Here is a 25,101-nt window from a genome sequence, read left to right as displayed (position 1 = left end):
GATCCTCCACGGACTGTGGGTGAGTCTTTTTACCCCTAAAGACATAGTTATTCGATCTTTTAACTATACTGAACAAAATGGCTATCTCGAAATTTTTATCATGTAACTCTGGGAAAAAAAGGGTTTGCAAGTTGCCCTTCAATCTTTTTTTATCATAGGCAGCGCAACAGCGCTGCCTAAGTAAAGAACGATGGTGGCAAAATGTATTGTTTTTTTTTGTTGTTTTTTTTTGGTTTTAGACCAGGGCACTTTGTATCGAGGGATTTGTCGTAGAAACTTGGAAAAGGGCTCATTCGATTGGAATTGGGAGTTGGGTGTGCTTTTTTTAATATTTTAAATATATTTGAAGGCAACTAACACCCCTTCCACGTCTACCATTTTAAACATCTAAAATACCTAAAATTTTAAGATAGCCCTTTTGTTCGAAGTAGTTGATTTCCAGACGGAAATTATATTTTCGAAGAGGACACTCCCCCCACAGCCCTCAGGGCAAGGGTCATAAGCTATGCCCCGGGGGCATATAAGGTTTTTATTGAAAGTGTTGTCATAGGAACTTCAAAAAAACTTATTTGATTGGAAATTGAAAGGGATAGTGCCTTTTTTAATAGTCGAGAGTGATTGGAGTGCAACTAACCCCCCTCTCACGCCCATCATTTCCCCAAGCACATCCAATCAATATTTTGAGAAAGCCATTTTGTTCAACTTAGTTGAAAGTTCTGGAAATTATGTCTTCGAGGATGTCAACCCCCCTAAACCCCTCAGGGCAAGGGCTGTAAGTTATACCCTGTGAGAATATAAGGTTTTATAGAAAGCGCTTTCGTAGAAACTTTAAAAAGGGCTTATTGGATTGGAAATTGAAAAGGTTAGTGCCCTTTTTAATAGTTGAAAGTGATTAGTGGGCAACTATACCTCACATCCAATCAAAAATTTTGAGATAGCCATTTTGTTCAACGTAGTTGAAAGTTCCTGAAATTAGGTCTTTGAGGATGACGTTGTCGTGTTGTCATCCTCACAGCCGCTTTTCGAGATAGTATCTACCTGCACTCTACCTTTTCGAGCGAGCAAATCTACCTGCACATTCATTGCTTCGTCACAAAAGCTGACACAGACAGCAAGTTGTTTGGCTACAGAGTAATCTGTGATCTCGTCAATTATTACGGTGAAAAGATTCGTTTTCAGGTTTTCAAGAAGCTTTTCATGAAAATGAGGGGCCAACGCTTGTTGAGCAATATTATTTGCTTTAGTTCTACCAAGAGTGGCCTGGCTTAGAAGATCTAGGCCTGGCATATTTTTCACAAGTTTCAACAAGTCTTCAGAAAGCGAATAGGGTAGATCGTGCTCAACGAGAAATGTCACTAGCTTCGCTTCAACAGTCGCCACTCTTTCGATTTTTGAATTACAAGGAAAATCAAGACTCAATGGCATGTTCTTAGAAAACGAAATTGTCCACGCTTTTTTATTTTCTTCGTAAGCATTGGTCTGTTTGTGCCTTTTTGTGTCGTGTTTCCCTTTTTCACAAACGAAATCCTTTTTGCAGTAAAGACAGTGAGCTAAATATCCACTGTTTTGACCGGTTTGCACCTTTCCTTTTTGTAACCAGTCATTAAAGTCAGATTCACTTTCCCACTCAGTCTTGTATCTTTGGTCTGCCCTTTTCTTTGTGATCCTCGGTTTTTTGTTGGAGGGTTCACTATCGTTCGAGTCTTTATCACCGTCCTCATATTCCTGATCGATATCTATTACTTCTGTTATTATGTTGTAACAAGTCTGGTCTATAAACAAGAGAAATATTTAGCTATTATGTCCTTTCTTTCATGGATTGACTTGCTGGTGGAAGAAACGAACATGCATTAGTTAGATTTTTCCAACGCCAGCCTGCTGAGAACCCTTGGTTCTTTCCGGAGAAATCCTTCGCCGGGAATCCGGCTGAAGTCAGAAATTTCGTAGAAGCAGGGCAGGAAGTTTTGATCAGTTTCGTCAGAGCAGATATGACGTCAAATCACAATAGATATGACGTAAACACACATATGTTGCGTTTTGCTGATACCCCTGTTACCACGGTAACTGCGGATCTGCAGTTAGTCGTTTTGCAGTTCGTATAATAATAATATTTATGACCCACTCTATAGGTTTAAGATAGTGGATTAATCAAAGGGAAGAAATAGAGAGAGTACAAAATAACAAACACAACAACAAAAACCACTCAATGAAAAATTCTGTTTCTAAATCTGAATAGTAAAATTAGTTTACCGAAAAGGGCTGAAAGACCAAATGAAAATGCGTTACTTCGTTGCTATGACTTGGGCCCGTGCTGACCTGGACACACATATTCAAGCAACAAAATAAACGGATACGTCAATTACGATCCTATTCAGAGAAATCCTTCCCTCTGGTTGATCATGAAGTTTGACAGCCTAACGAGGACCCTTGCCAAGAAGGGCCGAAATATCCGTTGTATGCATTACTTGAATATATTCGCGATTAATAAAATTCCATACAGTGATATTCCCTGTCAGATTTGGGGTACCTCTACAGCTAGTAGCTGTGTTGCATGCTTGCCGAAAACGATTTATGACAAATAGGCGTTCACGCACTGAGCAGTGTTAACCAAGCTCATTTGATTGGGCCACTGAAAAGCCAAATTTGTATTGAGGTTCAAAGTTTCCGCGTCATAGTAGAACTTTGCGCTGTGAGCATGGCCTTAAATATTCTGAACATCATGCTAGAGAAAACAGTAAAAATGCCAAAAACTCCTCTTAACACAATCCGATATTGCATTGTATTTACTTAAAATACACATACAAAAAATTACTTTTCAGTTCAACTTTAAGGAGTCCGCTGAAGAACGGATACAAGAGCCAATTGCTTGGGTCACAGATTAAATTTTGGGATTCGAAAGAAAACTTTGGTCTTGTTCATTTTGGGTGCCTGTTCAACTATCATCTGTTTTGGACTTCTTTTGTTTTTCTTGTCGGGATCCCAAAACGTAAGTGGAGGGATACCTATGACATTGCAAAAGTTGTTCGTCTGTCCGTCTGTAGCCTAAGAACGATAACTGTCGAAGGGAATGAGATATTTTGATGAAAATTGGTGGGAGGATTCTTTGGGTCAAGGGAAAGGTCGAGTTCGTAGATGGGCTCTGTAGCCCTGCACTTAGGGGTGGGGATTCAAATTAAGGGACAGACAAAATATTTTTAAACAGCTAATGAGATAGTCGATTATGGGGTAAGAAAACATGCTAAACACGGCAATGAAAACTATCTTCTCGCCGGACAAGTTGTTCGCCGGGAATCCGGCCAAAACCGGAAAGTTTGTTAAAAGTAAAAGTTTTATTTGAAGTTTATAAGATGTTCGATTTCGGGGTAAGAGGGCATGCTGAAACCGTATATGACAATCGTTTTTTAGCTGGACATATATTTCGTCCGGAATCCGGCTGAAACCAGATAATTTGTTATACGTATATTTTTTATTGGAAGTTGACTAGATGTTGGAAATAGGGGCAAGGAGATACGCTAAATTCGTTTCTGAGCTTCAATTTTTCGCCAGACAAGTAGCTCTGGAATTTCGGCGAAACCAGAATATTGGCAGAAGGCAGGATCGTTTCGATCGGTATTGTCAAAATAGATATGACTTATAGAGGTAAAAACACATGCTGAATCCAAATCTGAACTTGGTTTTCTCAGAGGATTAGCCATTCGGCCTTAATCTGTTTCTAGATCTTTAAAAATAAATGTTCAAGGAGTCTGGCGAAGACTGGATTTAGCGAAGACATAACCCAATGTCTGGATTAAATATTGAATTTTTGGGATCCCATAGAACCTTTGGTCTTGTTTTTCACTTTCACAGAGGCATATTCGGTTATCATATATTGTGCGTCCACCCACTCTCATCGGAGGCTAGACACGCTGGACGTAGTAAATAAGTGCTAACAAAGAAATTGTTAGTTTCGAAAAAAATAATATTTCTTAGCTGTCTCATCATCCTAATTTCTATGATCTCTTCTAGTGAGAATCGGGCTTTCAAAACTTTCCGTAAGAACTACACCTCTCGTTGATACCATATGATGAATTCGAATTTTGAAATGATGAAGTAACGAACTGACAACTAATTAAAACACGCATTTTGGTAAGCAGAAAACAGATCATAGAAGCCGCCCACCCCCTAGGATAGGCCAGTACTTTTTGGCTCAATAAACTCTTTCTGACCTGATTACATCCAGGGCCATAGCGAGTAGGCGAATATTAGGCGAATAGTAGGCGAAAGTACCCGAATATTGTCGGCCAGTCGTTAAAAAGTAGCTGAGTCAACGCGCAGCGCCGCTATTTTTCGTGAAAACAGTAAATTTTTTTACTTGGAAACAGTACATTTTTCTTAAAAACAGTCGGTTTCTTCTTGAAAATAGTTGTTTTTCTTAAAATCAGCCGAATTTTTGTTAACACAGTCGTTTTTTCTCAATAACAGTAGTTTTTTTATTCATAAAACATTCAGTAAAAATGACCAGCCAGTCGATAAATACCCCCTCCCCCCCACATTTTGACTAATAACGGTTCTTACGACACTTAGGCTACTTAAATATAGTTACTACTTACCATCAGACAATCCTGTGAAATAAGACATGTCTGTCTGGTCCTTATTGCTAGCTTGAAAACACTTGGGCTGATCTGACAGAAGTCATGAAGTCATGAGATGAACTTAGAAACTCAAACTTCGGAGTTTCTTCAAACCTGTACAACTTACTCAACCCCCTTTAAACATACTGGCCTCCGAAGGGATAAGCTACCGACCGCAAATGGGTAATTGAATAAGGTCCGTAGTTGACTTCCGCGAAACGAGTCGGACGTGTCTTTGAAATCCCCATTTTATGAAACAAAGATATTTGCGAAAGATAAGAAACTTAAAGTTGGACAAATTTTTACATACGGGAACAAATGCGGTATAAAAAACCATTTCGCAGCATAATCGCGGCGTGCGGCATGATAACAATTTCATGCGGTATTTCTCTCAGAATCGCGGCGTAATGCCGCGAAATGCGGCATAAGTGGCAACACTGATATATATATATATATATATATATATATATATATATATATATATATATATATATATATATATATATATATATATATATATATATATACTTATTTTACTTTGTATATTTTGGAAGCATCTGTAATAATTGGCCAATCACTATGGTTAAAACGGGTAGCTGAAGCCGACATTTCACCGCAGAGTATTTTTACAGTCAGATTCCAGTTGGTCCCCAATTGTCTGAAGAGTGTGTGCTATGTTTGGTCTCAGTGTTATGGGATTTTGTTGAAACTTTCGGTAATAGCTGTTTTTTTTTGTGGAGGATAAAGATACCAATAATTTTGCGTTTGGGAAAAACGTGCAAAGTATTTTTCCTCCTGTCCTCACAAAAAACGTATGCTAGTCTTTTCTTACTTGATTTTATAAAGTAAAACAGATTATATATTGCGCTGTAGTTTTGATTTTCGAAAATTATAGTTTGGTTTTATTTATACATAGGGGACCTCTCACCTTCTTTTTTATGAAACTCAATGATCGGATATTAAATTCAAGACATTAATTTCTAATTAGCTGAAAATCGAATTAAGCTTGATTTCGAGGTTAATAAAGTGGACCCAGTGAATACTCCGGCATTTTCAAAGTGCTGATACCTCAGGTGATTTGAATTCATTGTGCTGCTGTGCTGGAGCCTGTATAAGGCTGTAGTCTTGTCGTGCAAAATTACTTTATTCTTCATAAGTCGTATTTCAATTTTGTTATATAAGAGGCAGCAACTGCCAACTAGGTCGTCTTATCCGTTTTTAAAGACTGCTTTTTTCTTCATTTTTATAAGCAGGATTTCAACAATATCTTTAGGCTTGTGCTGAATATCAGGTGAGTTCTTTATTTTAAGTTACTATATATTTATTTGTAAAATTGATAGGACCATTTTTGTTACACCGTGCTTTTTTCTAAGCTCTTTTAGTATTTTCTTATTCTTTTAGTAAAAGGCATAAGGGCCTAAGCTTTGTTTCTATTAAAGTGGTGATGCTTCAAGTCAAACATACTTTTTCAGTCTTAGTAAAAAAAAAAGAAAAAAAAAAGATTCTGGCAATTAGAAACATATTACTTATTTTTGCCTCTGTTAGAATATGGAAAAGTCTTTGACCGGAAAGTTTCAGCAGCAGAATCTCGAAGTCAAACTTAATTGCTTTGTGAAGAAGGCCATCTATCATTTGATAGAAAGAGATGGCTTAATAGCGTCTTCTGACTGCTCATAGGACCTCCATATGTCTTTTAACTTATTCTTGATCCAGATGTAAATGGAATTCCCCACTTGGAAACATAGAGTTGACTCGGTCTTCCAGAGTCTACTCATCGTTGAAAACTGAATAAGAGGAGATTTTGTGTGTTTTAAAACGGGCGAAACAGGAACTAAATCACCCAGTGCCACTCATAGTCCAAGGGAAAACTAGAGTCCACTCAAGAGACAAAGGGTACACAGCATATTACCATTGTGCAAATGTTACAACATAAATGGTAAATAAATTTAAAGTGAAAATTAATGAATAACAACAGAAGGATTAATAAATAACAGAATTTTTAACAGACATCATGCCTCGTGAAAAACCATTTGGTTTCCGTGAGCTAAACATTAGAGAGCGTTAAACGTTTCAGGTTTGTCGTCAACAATCATGTCCCTAATTAAAAAGATTTAATCAAAATGAAAATTGCAAGTAACCTGATTGTCTAGTGTGTAATATGTTTTTTTATGTTGGAAGTTTTCCATGTTGATTTTCTTGTCTCATTAATTTTCAAACCATATCTCTGCTGCACTGTCCCATTTTAATTCAAATAATTCTTAAGAAATATTTTTTCTACTCCTGACAAAATAACGAAATTGAAAAAATACTTTGACTGAGAGAGAATCTGCTTTAAATACAAAATAAAATGACGAGTTGAATGGTCACCCCGAGAAGTACAAAATAAGTTTTTTTGAGGGGGGGGAGGGGGTCCAAAATACGCTAATATAATAAAACGAGATAACCCTCCCTATCACGTCTCCCAATCGGCATCACAAAGCAGACGTTTAAACAATTCCATTTAATATAATCTTATAACCATCCTTTGCGGCTTCTTTTTATTTACCAATACCTAAAAAAAGAGAAAAAGACTAGGCACACTTACTAGAAAGTACTTCTTCAATAATTTTAAACGAAGAAATACTGTAATTTTTTTCAACTGATATTCTTCCAACCTCTGACCCTTCTCCCCCCCCCCCCCGCTGCTAAATTTAGCCCGTATGTCTTTCTTCGAATACTGATTTGTTGTTGCCACCGACATCATTTTTAATCAGTACTATATAACCATACATCTCACCAAATATAAGGTTATAACATAATTTTCGCCTGGGGCTTATCCCTATCTGTCATAACCTAAAATAATCATACTTAGTATAAAGCTTTTCATTAATAACTATATTAAACGAAAGAATATCAACAATATTTTTATATTTTGGCAAGATGGTTCCAACGTTAGACCCCTCCCCCTCCCCCCAGTTGACTTCGGCCCTTATGTCTTTCTTGTATAGTGTTTTAGCAGGAATTTTCGAACCCTGGTGAATGTCAGCTGTTTTTTTTTAACTTTCTGAAGCTTGTGCGATTCAAAGTATTGTTCTCTATGTGGTTAAAATATGGTCTGTTTCGTACGGTCTAATTTTAGAATATTTGCTCTTTATGGATTATTTAACTGCGGCATAAGTTTTACTTGGCAAAAAGTGTAGTTATAGCGATATATTTTTAATATGTCCAGATGAAGATATCTGTCAATAATAAATTCACATGTGAAGGATCTGTATTTTTTTTCTTTTTTTTTTATTTATGTTAAAATGAAATTTGCTCAAGACACTTTTAACAAGTTTTGACAGCTGAATTTGCGCTTATATCAGTAATTTCGTAGATCACACTGCCTTTGCATTTAGTTCAAACAAAAGTATAGTAAAAAAGAGTAAAATTTTGACCATTAATAAATTTTATTTAATTGTTTAAAAATTTTAAAGAACTTTATGATTTTAGAGAATTCTAAATGAATTTAAAATTAAAATTGTTTTGCAGTTTTTTATATAGTTTCGTTTCAACTGTGCTTACAATAATATATTTAGTTATGTGGACAATTCTAATAACAAAGGAAAACAAGGTAAATTAGGCTTAAAGGGTAAGGAGCCAGTTAAAATCGTTAAGGTTTATGCATAAATGCATTCGAAATCCTAGGTGGTATCATTGATTTTTTCCTGTATGGAGGAGAGGGTTCAAAAAGGTTACTTTACATTTCATACCACAATTGTCATTTTTCTCTTGGACGAATTTCACTGTTGAATAACTTAGAGTATGATGGAATTCAAATATTTGGTTTCTTTTTTTTTACTTTATTTCTTGTCGTCTTACTCCTGTGTTTTGAGACTTCGACAGCTCTGTCAGTGTCCACTTAATCAATTAAAACAATCAAGTTTCAGTTCCACTCTTGTTGGTACGTTAAAGAGAAAGAAAGTTACAAATTTTTGTGCAGTCTCTAAACTCTGAATATTATAAACAACATTATAATAATCTCAATCTAGACTATCTCAATTTAGTATGGATTGACAAATGTACTTGGTAGATTGCAGTTTGTTTTTATTCTCATATAGCTATTTCAAATTTAAATCTAATCTTAGTGTTGATGTTCTCTGCATGCAGTTGACCTTAGATATATTTCAGCCTAATAATGAGAATGCTATTTAATTACCCACTATCTAGAAAAGATTATAGCGGAGCATCAAAAATACAAAGAAATGAAAAAAAACACACACAGAAATATTACTAGGCATTCAAATAAAATCAGGGAAATAATATTTCATTAGGTTCACTTCAACCTTCAACCTTTGTACTTATACGAATTCTAGACCATTGCATCGTCTCAGTTTGAGATTTATATGTAGTGGATGCTGTTTGCATACACTTTACAATATAAATTAAACTTCGAAACAGAAGCGAAAAACTGAAAAAATCGAAAGTCGAACGTTACGACGTAATCGTAACACAGTTAATCCAATAGAAATTTAACATAAAGTTTTCCCATTGAAAGTAAAATGAACTAATTGTTTTGTGTCTTTTAATGAAGCGAAATCCTTCGTCAATATTTTTATCCAAATTTTTTCATAATTCTTAACTATTTTGATTGTGTTTTAGAAGCTCTTTCAGAATGATTTCATCTCGAAACCTTTTTTTTTTTTATATGAACGAAACCTAACCTTAAATCTTATAGTACCTATTCTGTATGTAGTTATCAGCATAAAAACTCTTTCAATATATATGATTTACCCGCAATTGTTAAATAATTATATTAAATTTAAATGCAAAAAAAATCACGTTTTAGATAGTTTTTTTTATTCATTTGTATATGAGCAAGCGATTCCAATTTTATTGCACAGTAAGCTGCATTTAGACCACAGTTTATAGAATTAGCAGTATGATCATACCCTATCTCACCCATTATAAAAACCCGGACCAAGGTGCGAGTGCTCCAGAGAACGTTTTTGCAGATAGAAACATAAACGGCATTATATCTTTTCACGGGTAGACAAGTCAGATTTCTCTTGGACACGAAACAAGTGGAAACCCGTTATTACGAATAATGCACTTTGTAACCATTTCTCATTGATTGACGGAAACAGACTAACCCGCTAATGCAGAAAGAAGTGGGAGGAGCTTTTTGTTCGTACCGAGAATGAAGACCAGAAATGATCTGCGATAAACTTACTGGATAATTCTATAAACTGTGATTTAGACACTAGAAACAATCACTCCAATATATCTCTTTTACGCATAAGTTTTAAAATAATTATTTTATGAGTTAAATTTGCTAATTAAAATCCACTTCAGATAGTTTTTCTGGTCAACTCAATACTCAGTAAGTGAATTTCCTTCAATACCGTCAATTACACTCGGAATACATATGCATATGCTTCTGTTTGTAAACTAAAATAAAAAGCATGGTACAGCATAATTTAAATTATACATATGCAAGGAGGGGGGGATGTGTAGATTGGTACAAATTATCGCTCCCAAGAAAACGGTAAAATCTAATCTAAAATATCTTGCATTTTTTTGGTGGGGGGGGGACTTAAAAAAATATGAATGTAGAATCGTAATATCTACGAGAGCTCAAAGGGGACTAAGGCCGTATCCATGATTATAACAGAGAAGAGAGGGGGTGGGAGATTCACTATAGAAAGGTTATTTTAGGGCGTTATTTAAGAATTTCATAAACGAGAAAAGACTCTTTAATACTACACTCAATAAGTCAATAACACAATTAGCGGGTACTTGTATGACATATGCCCTACCTCTAGAGTTGTTCATTCATTGACGCATTATAGAACCGTTTTTTTTTCGTTAGTTTCTTTCAGTTTAGCGTGAGGCAAGACAAAGAGAATTGACAGAACAGATGGAAAGTATATAATTTGGGATATATTTTTGCACATTAGAGGATGGGAGTAAAGTATTTGGACAAGTTTAAGTTCGAAAACAATTCTTACTTTATAATATGCTGAACAATTGTACCTAACACATTAGGCATGCAGACCCGCTATACTTTACCCCCCCCCCCATAATGTTCAAGTCTATAGCCCAAATTTGTTTCTAAATTTCTAAAGGATTATATTTTTTTCTTACTTTGGTATATTTCATTAGGATTGAATGTCAGAGAAACATATTAGAAGAACATTAGGTAGGGCGTATATCATACGAGTACCCAATTAATGTATGATTAATGGTTCGTTTACCCATTGCGGAAATTCATGCGGATTTAGCAATCCGTGCGGAAATTCCGTCCGTTTTTGTGCTAGAAAAAATCTCTAGCTTTCCGCAACGTTTTGGTCAAAACAGGACGGAATTTTTTCAAGATTTTTAAATGAATAAAATCATGAGTATGGATTATCAAAAACTACACGATCTTGTAACTTTGGTTCAAGGCTACATCCTTGAACCTGCGCACCCAGGCTATAAGAAAACTAAGAAAAACGGTGTCATTTGGCTCTATTGCTTAACAGCTTTCATAAGAGAGTAAGAACAAAGGTCATGCTGTTGCAATAATTTGAAATCTTTGCCTTAAAACGCAGCGTTATTTTAGCCATAGTTCGAACAGAAACGGACGGATTTCCGCATGGATTTTCGCAATGTGTAAACGAACCATAAGAAATATTATTATGCATTAGCTTAAACGGTCCGCAATCTCTGCATAAGTCAATTTTTTAATGTAATTGGCTGTGAAAAAATATGAATTTGATCCTAATCTAAGTTTTTTTTTTAATAAATAATTAGATAAACCTCATATATAATTTTAAGAGAAACCTTTGGTTCCCACCGGTACGATTTTTTTCCTTTTTACGTAAAACGGCTTGCGGATACCTGATGCAGAAAAATCGCAAAAAATGTTCACACAGAAGTGGTTCACTACACCCGTTGAAGCGCAAAAGATATTATGAGATATTTAAAAAACATATGCATAGGAATAGACTAAATCAATTTCTAGAAGCCAAGATAAATATTCTAAGGACTAACCTGTATTAGCGTAGGCTAATTATGCCTAATGAGTATTATCTTCTTTGCTCATTTCCCTGGAAATATCCCCCCCCCCCCCAGGAATCGTCTATTAAAATCTTGTACTAAAAGGACACGACCCTCATGTTGTTTGTCAAATATTAATGGAAAACTTTCGATAAACATGTTTAGTTTTTTAATTACTTGCAGTTTATGGTTCTACAAAGCTTTCAGTTCAAATAACAGATGCGATTTTCAACGGTTCAGTAGAAATATTTCAACGCAGCCGTTGAGCCGTTGTGACGGAGAAGTTTTCTTTAGTTTCACAAATTAATAATGAAAGTGGTTTGAGCGACCATGATTAGGAAAAGGAGGACTTTTGGGTAAAATAGTACCCATTCGGGGGGGGGGGGAGGCTGGTTTGAAATTAAATATTTGAATTTTTTCCTCTGTATCCATGTGTTCAGCATGCCTTGATTTCGATGCGTGATTAGTTCACAAACAAAGAACATTTGACGGATCGCAAAAATGGCTGTTTTTGTGTGAAATCGGGTCAGTGGGTACCCTGGGTAAGAAGCTAAAGTTTAGTATTGATTAAATTTGAGCTATAACAAGACATGCAACACAAACTAAACTTGCTGACAAAAAGACTTGCTCAATAATTTGTAAAATTGCCGAAAGAACAGATATCTCTACTCTAAAACAGACTAATTGGTATAGAAATATGAAACTAAGCTTGCCTAATAATTAACTCCGAAGCAAACTCCAGGGTATCTAATAAATTCGAGTAAATTACGAGTAAATAATCGTATATAGGTTTTCTGAACATAAAATTTTTAAGACTCACCGACCAAAACCACCTGAACTGTTTTAAGTCGGCTATAAAAACTATAAGCTTAACGGCTTTTTCCAAGACGTGCCTTTTCTATTTATTTTTTCCTTTTTTAGGAAAAGTATACCATCAAAACGAGTCTGCTTGGGCGAAAATTTTGAAGAGCAATCCCCCAGACATACCGACTCATCAGAACTATCTTTGGGACTTAACAGTTGTGAGGTACCAACCAGCTGGGAACCCAAATATAGCTTTGGTTATCCTTCTGTCGAAACTCTAAGCAAAGAATCTTTATCGCATACAAAATGTGTCTTTTTAAAGGATATACCAATCAAGCAACCTTTAATGCTTGCTGATTTTATCTTTAGCTTGTCAGAAAGATGTTCAAAAGAAATAACCGAGGTTATTCACACGAAAAACTGCAGCAACCAAGAACGTCCAGTTTCAAATAATTCACTTCTTCATTTTCTACTGCAAACTAAGGAACTAGTAGAAAATAGCAACTATTCGTCTGCGACAATCACTGATGGAGAGTCAGATAGCACGACAAACGGCTACAAGAGTCCGAAGAAACTCAATAAAAGGGTTGAAAGGAAGATGGCTAGATGCTCTGGAAAAGAATATGAAAAGAATACTGGTCAAGTTGTTAGAGCAAGATTGATGGGATCCAATCCTTGCCTTGAAGCTACAAGACGCTGTAGATCGTGCAAAGATTTTAGTGACGAGCAAAGGAAAAAGATATTTGATGAGTACTGGGGCTTATGTGATCCTCTAAAGCAGCGAAATTGGCTTCGTGCGCATGCTCATAGTGAACCAGTAGCGGTGCTTACAAAGAACAAAGAAACTAGAAGAAAAAATTCTCTTCATTATTATTTACCAGATGTCCAAGGCCTGAAACAGAAAGTCTGCTTCAAGTTCTTTTGTGCAACTCTTGATCTTGGAGAATTCGCTGTTCGGAATACCATAAAAAATTATTCTGTTGGAACTAGACCTAGAAAAGCTAGAAAGAAAGAATAACTTTTTGGCCTACCTTCAGCCCGTTGCGGATACATGTAGGGTGTCCCGTTCGACCAAGATGAGCCGATGCAAGATGATACAGGACATCAATCGGTTTCTTCCTTGGGTTTAACCCACCAATTTCGGGTAATTTAGGAGTTGTTTAGTTTTAAGTTGATTTTTGGTCTAAGTCCGGTTGAATGCATATTTCAGTTTTTGGACAAACAAGGTGCTTTAGAGTGGCAAATGTGTATTGTGAATGAATTTTCTAATAAACCTCTTATAATGAAATCTAATTCTGTCATTTGGTTTTTTACTTACCTAGGCAAAGAAATGTTTGTTGGAAAACATTGCAAAATTTATTTTTAATGCGAATTCAGAAGGCTATAGCTCTTAAATAGGATATATTAAAGAGGCGATGTCTTTCATTTTCGTAAAAGTAAATGTTAACGGGGTAACTCCATGACTCAACTATATTGATGGTTTGTTACCATCCTGAGTTTCTAAGATGCCTAAAATTCAATTTTAGAACATTAGAAAAAATATATTGTGTGAAAGATTTTCTGGTTCGTGGTGATTCCAGTATGTGACTTTTACTAAAATCAAAGTCACTAGTATCTGTAATTTACAAGTGTTAAATTTTTTACGCTATTTAGTTTATCAGATTCAAAATTTGGAGTTTGGCTTACCTTAAAAAAAAAAAGAAAATAAAAAAAAACAGGGTGTTGACGGTGTCAGCAGTATGACCACCATCATCGTAGTGACCCCAATGAAGACGCACAAGCTAAATTTACGTAATATAATTCTTTTAGATTAAGGCATGTGTATTTTATTTTGGTATGTGTCACATGCGAGAACAGGAAACTCTTCTTAATCTTAAGCAAGTTTATGTCATTTTCTAAGAAAAGGTTAAAGTAATATCAGAAATTTGGCTTGGATGAATCTGAAAGTAATGAATCCAGTGATGTAAGTATCTGTATCCTTTCGGCACAAGTTACGACTGTGTACTTATTACATAATCCCGTGTTTCACAGGGCACACTCTTTTTTGCTCCGACGGATTTTTGGCCTCAAATGAGGTAATAACCTTTTTCTTTCGATTCTGTAGCTATCCATTAATTGCAAGAGCCCCGGAAGACAACGGATTCAGTCAGAGTTTGCCCAGATATGCCCTTAAACCTAAACATTATTAATGGGATCTCATCAAAGGAATATATATATATATATAAAAAAATATATATATATATATATATATATATATATATATATATATATATATAAATATATATATATATATATATATGTATATATATATATATATATATATATATATATATATATATATATATATATATATGTATATATATATATATATATATATATATATATATATATATATATATATATATATATATATATATATATATGTATACATATATATATATATACATATATATATGTATATATATATATATATATATATATATATATATATATGTATATCTATATATATATATACATTATATATACATATATTTATACATATACATATATATATATATATATATATATATATATATATATATATATATATATATATATATATATATATATATATATATATATATATATATATATATATATATATATATATATATATATATATATATATATATATATATATATATATATATTTATATATTTAAGTATAATGAATAATGAACTAAAGTTACTTAAATCTCGTATACACTACATAAAGAAGCAATGTCATGTCGTGGAGCCAGATGTTCTGAATCAGTTCTAAATCGCAACCATAACTTTTCTCCCTTATCTTCTATCAAGTAAACATGTCTCTGCAAAAATGACAACTAGACTAGGCTAAGGCCATTAGACTTAGTAAGGTCGCTAGGAGCCAGTGCTGTCTATTCATGAAAATTTAGGGGATAAGGGGGAAAATGTATGTTTCAAAATCTAGGGGGAAAATTTGTCTTTTTCATTAAAAAAAATAGAAATAGCAAAAAAAATGGCATTTTTCAATGGAAATACGGCACAAAAGAGGTATTTTTCAAACCAGAGGGTAGGTGATTCCGGAGAAATCTCTAAATATTTGAACATCAAATGAAACACACCATAGCGGATAATCCAAATCTATCTAGAATGTCCAATTTGTATAGATAGAGTATGAATCCTAGTTATGAAAACAAATAATAATAATTAAAAAAAAAAAAAAAATTTTTGAAGTTTAAAATCAGAATTTTCAAATAACTTCCATTTTTAATGTTCTAATGTATGCTAATGTTTCCTAGAAATGTTTTCAGTGCTTTTATTAGTAACAAGTGATAGTATTGACAGCCATAATAAATTAAGGGAATCTGAGACCGAACAATTATTTTTGCGATCGATTTGAATCAATAAATAAAACTATAGCTGGATCGCTTTTTTATTATATTACTACATTTAGCTATACATAATTACCCTTAAGATTGCACACGTTTATTATCACTCTATACTACAGGGAGCGAGAGTCTCGAGAAAGAAGTCGAAGCATGATGGATCCTCATTTAGGGAGTCCCAATGATTTTAGTAAGCTAGTAGATCCTACGAAAATGTTCAACCATCAGACGATGGCGGCCCTCCAAGCAGCACAGCAGATGATACTCAGAGCCGGCATGGGACTAGGTAAGATAAATTTTAATCACTGTGTATATGTATATATATTATATGTGAAAACGACAATTAGAGGGTGTTAAAAATGAAAATGAAGAGCAAAGACACATGCGGTTAGAAGACATACGACACCGAACAAGTGAGGGATTCAAAAATGAAAATGAAGAGCAGCGACTCAATGAAAATCAACCTGGACAGCGAGAATCAAAACGTGTCAAAATTGAAAATGATAGCGATGATGATTGAAAAAAACAAAACAAGGGTTCTGCGATATGTATTTCATAATGACGAAAGATAAGCCGAGGTGTAACGAAGCAAGCAAATTGAAAATGATAGTGATGATGATTGGGTTTAGGATTTTGACATGGATAAGTTTATTGATAACTACCATACTTTAGGGAATCAAAAATATGGACTGGATAAATCGTTGGAAGAAAAAGAAGGTTTTGTCCTACCACCTGAACAATTAAAAGAAACAAAGGTGGTCGTTAATAGCTTCCATACCTTGTAAAATCAAAAACCTGGACTACATAAATCGTTGAAAGAAAAAAAAAAATTTTGTCCCACCCCATGAACAATTAAAAGAAAAATTCGACGATATGTATTCTATAATGATAAAAGACAAGCAGAGGGAAAAATTAAAGGTGCAATAAAAAAAAGTAATTTTACAAAGGTGCCATTTCTAATTTAAGGTCCATTTGGACGTCATGAAATATAAAAAAAGGCTCAAATTTTCTGCGTTTAGAAGACAAGTGACAGTGAGAATCTATATTTAGAAGCCTGCCGTGAGCCCCATACCTTTGCTAAAAAAAACCAAAGGTTTGGCGATATGTATTTCATAATGACGAAAGATAAGCCGAGGTGTAACGAACCAAACAAATTCAAAATGATAGCTATGATTGGGTTTTGGATTTTGACTTGAATAAGGTCATCAATACCTACCGTACTTTTGAATATAAAAATTATGGACTAGATAAATCGTTGACAGAAAAAGAAGTTTTTGCCCCATCGCCTGAACAATTGAAAGAAACAAAGGCTCTGCTATATGTCTTTCGTTCGCCGCCGGGCTCCCGGTACTATAAAAACTGTTCGTGTCTTGTTTCTTCTGGTGTTGACGACAGTATATCCAAAAATTCAGAATGCGTGTCACACCAGAGCAATTGGGAAAAATCTAAAAAACGAAAGGTAAATTGCATAAGAAAGGTTGGAAAATAAAGCGACGATGGTAAAAATGTCAATGATTTGAAGTGGGATGGCTCCAAAGTTCCCCGTACCTGTTGCTTGTGCCTTTTTTGCCATGTTAAGCAAAAAAGCTAAATCTTATCTCTTACTTTCATGACATCGTCTACGTCAGTAATTAAGAAATGTGACTGGTTTTGATAGTATTTTTGCATCATTTCTAGATAAGATTCCATTTCAGGAAGACTCCTTGACATTTATAATACCAAAATTGTACATAAAAAATTGACAAATTTGATACCAAAATTTCATAAATAACTCATTGGGCCATATTATCTTTCCAAAATAAATAAAAATATATTTAATATTTAGCACCGTGGCAAGATATTCTCTCTCGAGAATTGGTAACCCTTGAAATGCATATAGTCATTATTTGAGACAGTTTTACCCTACAAGCTGTTGCATGAGATTGGAGCCCTCCTACTTTGCCGATTCATTTTATTTACTGGCAAGTTCGAGTTTTTGCGTTATGAAACTTTGCTTCTAATACAAGCTTAAAAATTTTTTCATCTGTCAATTAGATTGTATCAATTTACTCTTAAATTTGTCCTTTTTCCGTTGCAAAAGGTTACCAGAAGTAGTCCTAAAATATATTTGTGTTTAAGATTTTATATTTATATCGCGTTTAACCTGTCTGAAAAATGTTTCTTTTCTAAATCTGTATCATTACACTCTGTCTTTTATGCTATTAATTAAAAAAACTTTTCCACAAAATAAGTTTTTCAAAGAAAAGTAAAGAACTCCATTAAACAAAAGATGAGCAAAAATAAAATCAAATAATCTACCAAGCCTGAAACTACCACAAATCAGCATCGATAAATAAGCGAAACCCAAAAATATACATTATGAAACCCAAATATTAATATGCATATACTGATACTTGGTAATCAAAATGTTAATATCATTTGATTTATTAAAGTTATAAAAGTAAAAACATTTATATTTTTTTCAGTGAAGTGCTAATTATGTTCTGGCCTTGTGAAGACATAGGGGTTTGGAGCCTACTCGTGGTAATTTTTGCTTGTTTTGAGTTTGACTCGTTTATTTATTGTAATTTCTGTCTGTTTTGGGTTTCATTTATTTATCGATGCGGATTTGTGGTAGTTTCACGCTTGGTAGATTGTTTGATTTTATTTTTGTTCATTTTTGGTTAATGGAGTTCTTTACTTTTCTTTGAAAAACTTATTTCGTGGAAAAAGTTTTTTGATTAATTAAACATAAAGTAGGAATTTTATGTGCACTGTGCTTGTGTCTGCTGTTTCTTGATTCAGTACTATTTCCAGGCTCTCCTCAGCAGTTACAAGCTCAGGCAGCTGCTAACCCATTACTCAATCCTTTCAATCCACTACTATACCCCTACCAACTTGCATTAGCTGCCAGTGCCGCCCAACAAGTTCAAGGTGCCAAAAGTAGTCATCAACCACAAATGCCAGGTATGAATCCTGCAGCGCTTGCTGAATTACAACGACAAATATTGATGGAAATGATGCCACCATCACTGGGTCATATACCTGGAGGGAATCAACCTAGTACTTCTAGGCAAAGTGGAAAAGATAGACATAGAAAGTGATACAGACCATTCCTAGTTGGAGACTTGAATAAAAATAAACCAATTGTGTTGCTCAAATGCTAGAAGATAGAAATACTTAGCAATAATAAAAAAATTCCCACCCGTCAGTTCTGTCGGAGCTTAGTATTATGTTGTAGTCTGTGAATTTTCCTCAATGTGATAAAAAAAAAACAAAAGTGAAACTCTGAACTTAGCACGTTTTGTAGACTTTGTGCGTTTTTATTTTCATTTTCTTCTGGTGAGACTCTTTATTGTTGTATTCCCTTGTCTTATATCTTTAATCTCTATTAAGTGGAGATGTAATTGCTATAGTTTTCTACGCCAATTACAATCAAACGTAAACTATTCTGGAGTTCTTTGCCAATTACTAGCTTCATTATTAAAGTAGCAAAAACTTTGCAATTTGAAATTCATTCTCCTCAGTAAAAATCACCAAAAACAACCCAAATATATTATGGTTCGGAATAAGAGTAGATGCAAGGATGCAAAAGGGAAAAACATCTTAGGTTTAGGTAAGACATTTGCCATGACTGAAAATCATCCAGTGGCGGATCCATGAGGGTGAGGCCCCCCCCCCTAGCGTAGTCTAAAGTAGTGTAATTTAATTAATTAACCCAAACTTCCGTTAATTAAACTTGCTCCTAACGTAAGTTTATCGGATCAACCTATTTTGCGCCCCCCCCCTAAAAGTTTTTTTTTTGGATCAACCTATTTTTCTCCCCCCCCCCCCCTAAAAAAGTCCTGGGTCCGCCCCTGAAACCATCCCACTTCTGAAAGTGGTCCCTTTTCAAAGATCCTCTCTTTTCCTGAAAGCCAAGAGAGAGTCGTATATTTTTCAAATGCTTGATTCGCTTAAATCTAACTTTTAATTCATAATGAAACTTTATCGTGTTTAATCGTATTATTAAAAGTATTATAGTTTAAATAATACTAAATAAAGTAATACAACAAAGTGATATATTAAGTAATATCTTTATTAATAAAATGATAAAGTATTTGATATAAAATAAAGTATTTTATAAGTATGAAGTAATAATAAAGTAATAAAAGAAAAATTAAGCAAGAAAAACGGGTTTTGATTTTTATAAAGCAGTGAATACAATAAAATAAACACTTAATTAAACAAAAATACTCCGAATATTTCGGCCCCACGTCCGGGAGCCTTTCTCAACGGAAAAAAAAGAAAAGAAAAAAAATTAAACAAAAAATGTTCTTTTTAAAAACCCAACTTACATCAAAATAAAAACATACTAAACACATAAAGAGAGAGGAAAAAAACAACAACCAAAGAAAAAATATAAATAAATAGGAAACGAAACTCACATATTAAATAAACACTTCCATTCACTGGCGTATAAACAAAACCGAATGTCTATATTTATTCAAACACGCCTCCTCACAGTATATAAATGGAAATCTATCAAAAAATGAAGACTATATTTATACTTAAACCAAAACAATAAAGGTCAGCTAACCCCCGGCCCATAACCCCTAATTAAATCTCACAAGTTCATCAACCAATATTTTAATTAACCAATTTTTAATTGGTTGATGAACTTGTGAGATTTAATTAGGGGTTATGGGCCGGGGGTTAGCTGACCTTTATTGTTTTGGTTTAAGTATAAACATATTCTTCATTTTTTAATAGATTTCCATTTATATACTGTGAGGAGGCGTGTTTGAATAAATATAGACATTCGGTTTTGTTTATACGCCAGTGAATGGAAGTGTTTATTTAATATGTGAGTTTCGTTTCCTATTTATTTATATTTTTTCTTTGGTTGTTGTTTTTTTCCTCTCTCTTTATGTGTTTAGTATGTTTTTATTTTGATGTAAGTTGGGTTTTTAAAAAGAACATTTTTTGTTTAATTTTTTTTCTTTTCTTTTTTTTCCGTTGAGAAAGCATCCCGGACGTGGGGCCAAAATATTTGGAGTATTTTTGTTTAATTAAGTGTTTATTTTATTGTATTCACTGCTTTATAAAAATTAAAACCCGTTTTTCTTACTTAATGTTTCGTAAATGGAAAAGCAGTGTGGTCTAAGAAATTATTTAAGTAATAAAAGTAAAGTAATATAAATAAATATAAAGTAATAAAGTATTTATTAAAGTAGTATAATAAAAGTAAAAATCGTATAATAATAGTATCATAGTCTTTCACAATAACTTTTGAAGTTGTCATTTCAGACTAAACTATGATCATAGAGCATTGCTCCAAAATTAAATGCCTTCGGTTTTTGATACGTTGATGCTATATAAACGTAGTAGTTTGTTAAGATATAAAATATAACATTATAATTGTCATCCATAATAGATCATGGTATGTTCAAAGATTTTTAGCTGAGTCTCCTTTTATTAGACATCTTTTAAATTACCTGTGGTTCTTAACTGAAATTGTGAACAGACAATTCAGAAAACTTTTAAATACCTTGAGAATAGTTTGTATCCTCAAAATACTTGGTTGTTTAAGAAATACAAATTTTTAGATACTTAGTCGTTTTTTGCCGAAAAAACTGTGAGAATGCTTAAATCATTCAAGTTTTCAAGTAATTTCAATAAATCAATGTCACTTGTTTCTATCTGTGTCACTCGCATCGGCCGGGTGTACCCAAAATACATCACAGCATCATGAGAGAACTTTGGACGGAAAATATTTGTCTAAATAAATGACTTTTTTCTTATTTTCCTTGCAATTTCCGTTGTGCTAGACTTGAGGTCCCCTGTCCGTGAGGACAGGGGGCGGAGTCCTAGTGTCAATTTGGTTGTCAAGGGGGTTGAGTCCTAGTGTTTATTTGGTTTGAACAGGGGTCAGTGGCGTGACTCTGTAAGCGCAGCCAAAGTCGACCCAGATCTAAATGGGTACCTGGAGAAATCTAGGGAAGGTAAACAGAAAGGTGTGCGAAAAGACAGGATGCCTCCCCCCTTTCCCATTGCACTTCCTGGCTGAAGGACTATGAAAGGGTGATCAGAACCGCTCGTAGGGATCGTAAAACTCCAATGCCGTTTTTTCCTTTGTCTTGTAAGTTTTGATATGTTGTTTTTCTGCTCCTCTGCGGTTTTAATAAATCAACGAAAACGATTTTTTTTTCTTTTAATCTATAGATGAGGTTCTGTTTTATCCATCTACTGAATAAAATTTCTGAGATTCGGAACACAGTGTTTTTTGGATTAAAAATACGTTGAAAATTGGTTGAAAATCGCTGAAAAAAGGACAATTTTTCTATTTTTAGGCAAGTTTATGTCTTTCTCTAAGAAAAAGTTCAACTAATATAATAATTCTGGTTCAGTGAATGGACAGATGAGGAAACTGAATACCTAATACAAGTATCTTGTCCTTTTCGGTGCAAATTAGACCTGTAGACTTGTTGCAAAATCACTTGTTTTAGAGGGAACATATACCTGAACCAATTTCTTTTATTAAAAAAAGAAAAGCTATCAGCTAATAATTGGAGCTTGGTTTTAGACATCAAACAAGCATTTTTACTGTTCAGAGAATCTACAGTTACTTTCCATTGTTGATGCTCCAAGATTATAGATGTTGCATCTTCTATATGAGCCCTTTAGAAGTCAAATTGATTAGGTTTTTAAAACAAAGAATACAGAAAAGGCAAAAATGAGGTTCGATTTTAATGTGCTAAAAGTCTGCTGAAATAAGATCAGGAATTGTACTTTTTTTTTGCTTCTGTTTTGGAGCGTTGAAAATGTGCTAAAGTGTATTTTTGTACGAGGTTTGTCTTGGCTTTTAAAGGGAACCTATTTAGCATTTGATTGTTATTTTCTCTTATTTTCTCTTATTAATAATTAAGTCTACGAATTTTCCTTGTGAAACTTCACAATTATGAATATATCAGCTGCGTTGATGCTAAAGCCTAAAAAGAAAAAAAGACTTAAAGGGGTTTGATTTCCGAACGAATTATGGTTAAGCCTCATTCACTTCAATGTATGTTAAAATGATACTTTAAACGACTTCTTATAGCAAAAATTCTTATTTAAGATCTTAGGTTGTTATGACTAACTTTTGTTTTATTATGTTTGCTTATGTTCTGACTTGTGCAAAAGTACTTAATGTAGTTTGAAACTTTTTTAATTTAATAACACTTTCCCTTGATTTTGTAATTAAGTGATTTTGGGACAGTATTCTGAACAAGAACAGGGAGAACATTGTTCTCCTTGTTCTTGTATAGATGAAAGGAGTCTCTTAGAAGAGTTGTTTTAGTGAGATCTGAGGTGATTTATTGTCAAGGTTTAAGCCCTTCCCCTTTTCTACCTCATAGGGCTTTGGGAAATGGGATACGTGGGTAATTCAGCTGATAAACTTGTTTTTTCAACCCTATTTAGAATCTTTTTTTTTGCTAACGCCGAAAATCCTTCTGCTAATTTGTCCCACACCAAAATGTTGAATTCTCACAAACTTGTAAAATTTGTGTACTAGGTAAATCGAACCTCGAGAAATGGGTTTAAAGTCCGAATTAGGTTATGGGGAGATGTTTGAATCTCTTACATCTGCTCCTTACCTAATTGCAAGTCAATTCAGTTTCCCGTTATTATTGTGTACTTCTCTTAAATATACCATCAGCCGAGGGGGAAAAAACAAGGGATACTTGTTCCAAGATTATGGTGTCCCTTTGCCCCCCCCCCTGGAATAATACCCCAACCTTTTATTGTGGCATTAAGTTGTCTGAGCCCAAAACACTGGCAAACACTCATATCACTTAGTCCAAACAGGAAAACACTCACAAGATATCTTTAATGCACTTTCATGGTATATATGGTCAACAGGGTTGAATCATTTCAATCATAAGTTTTGTTTAAAGATAGCCTCATAATTTTAAGCTGTTCAGAGGACAAAAAAAGTATGACCAATAAAGAGTTTTATTTTCTTTTTGTTGTATTGTCATTTATTAATTTAGGAGTACAAAATCTGTTTGAAAGTAATAAAAAGGAGCATTATCTTTATTTAAGCAGCAGCTTCAATACATTATTTTATAATTATGTTTGAGTCCGCTTCGAGTGGGTCTTATTTTATCTAAAATTTGATCCTAAGTGCATTAATGATAACAGTACGCTTTAATAAAGGTCTCATAAAAAGAACAAAGAAAAAGGAGGGGGAGGGGGGCAATCATGGGCAACAAAAGATGTTTTCTCAAACTTGCGACATCATACTTACACCCAGGACTGACCAATAAGTAAGGTTTATAAGCATATGTTCAGTTTAGTACTGGAGAAGGGGAAGGTTGCTGAAGTTAGGTGTTGACTTTCAAAAAATCAATGGCGTAAATGTTCATAAGGAAGTCTAAATGTGAAGTTAGAGTGATAAAATGACTTTACATTTCGATTTGTCCAAAATGATCTTACTCTCAAAATCCCTGTGGTTATGCCAATAGGAGGGATCGCTTTTTCGCGGGCAAACACTACTAAATGTAGTGTTTGAAGTTTCTGGTGGAACCAAAAGACAAAAATATATAATTCTTGCTCTTTCTTATTCTACTTTTTCTGTAACGAATTTTCTTATTTATATAGATTATTTTCTTAAAATCAGTCTGACTACGTTCATAATCCGGTAGTCTGACTTTAGAGAATAGATTTACTCTAGGTAATTGGACTGTCGTATAATATTCGTCTGACTCAACCCTAAAACCTCTTGTCCAGAGGTATCTATTTTCCATTAGTTGTCTTGGGAGGTATAATTGACCTCCAAGGTCAATTATATAAGAAAGGGTTTTGTTCCATGCTTCATCACCGCAATTAGTAGCATATTTCCCATTTTACCCGCCATACATTTTCAATAAAAGTGTTGTTTTCATTTTGATCAAAACTAAATTTCTGAATAAGAACCTAGAATGATTGAACTGACCAATAAAAAACTTGTCTAATTGAAGTGACTCAACGTTGACAACATATTGCAAGATGGTTCATAGCATCAAGTTGCCACTGTAAAGTGCAATTGGAACATATTTGATGGACAGCATAGATAAAGATATATTGGTACAGTAACGGATCGTAGTAGGCAAGGGATCTTAGTGTGAATAAATTGCCAATTTCAACAAGTTGTAAATTTTTTGATGTTTTTTTTACTTTTGGGGCTGTTAATCTAATGAGATATTTGTTGTTAAACTCTGAACCTACTCTTTATTTCACATTAAGATATAATAAAGGAATTTCTTTGATTTGTAGAGAAATAACCCAACCTACCCATCTTAAAACTAGTTGATCTTGTC

At 33.9% G+C, this 25,101-nt stretch overlaps 1 protein-coding gene across 3 annotated transcripts in view; it reads left to right on the top strand.

The window, feature by feature from the left end:
- Positions 1–19,511, top strand: part of simj (transcriptional repressor p66-beta simjang) — a 104,670-nt gene extending 85,159 nt beyond the window's left edge. For 2 of the 3 annotated variants that reach the window (XM_089093326.1, XM_089093325.1), the window contains one exon: positions 12,531–13,701. In XM_089093326.1, coding sequence (XP_088949452.1) covers positions 12,531–13,431 — 901 coding nt within the window. In that variant the 3' untranslated portion in view covers positions 13,432–13,701. Of the gene's footprint in view, positions 1–12,530; positions 13,702–15,924; positions 16,089–18,598 lie in introns of those variants that run through there. The other variant, XM_089093327.1, reaches the window with a different exon arrangement.
- Positions 19,512–25,101: the final 5,590 nt, after the last annotated feature.

This window comes from Artemia sp. Qi Xiang Cuo, chromosome 8 (assembly GCF_049724085.1).
Source record: "Artemia sp. Qi Xiang Cuo chromosome 8, ASM4972408v1, whole genome shotgun sequence".
Lineage (NCBI taxonomy): Eukaryota > Metazoa > Arthropoda > Branchiopoda > Anostraca > Artemiidae > Artemia > Artemia sp. Qi Xiang Cuo.
Note: the sequence above shows the minus strand (reverse complement) of the source record. Positions and strands in the feature narration are given on the sequence as shown.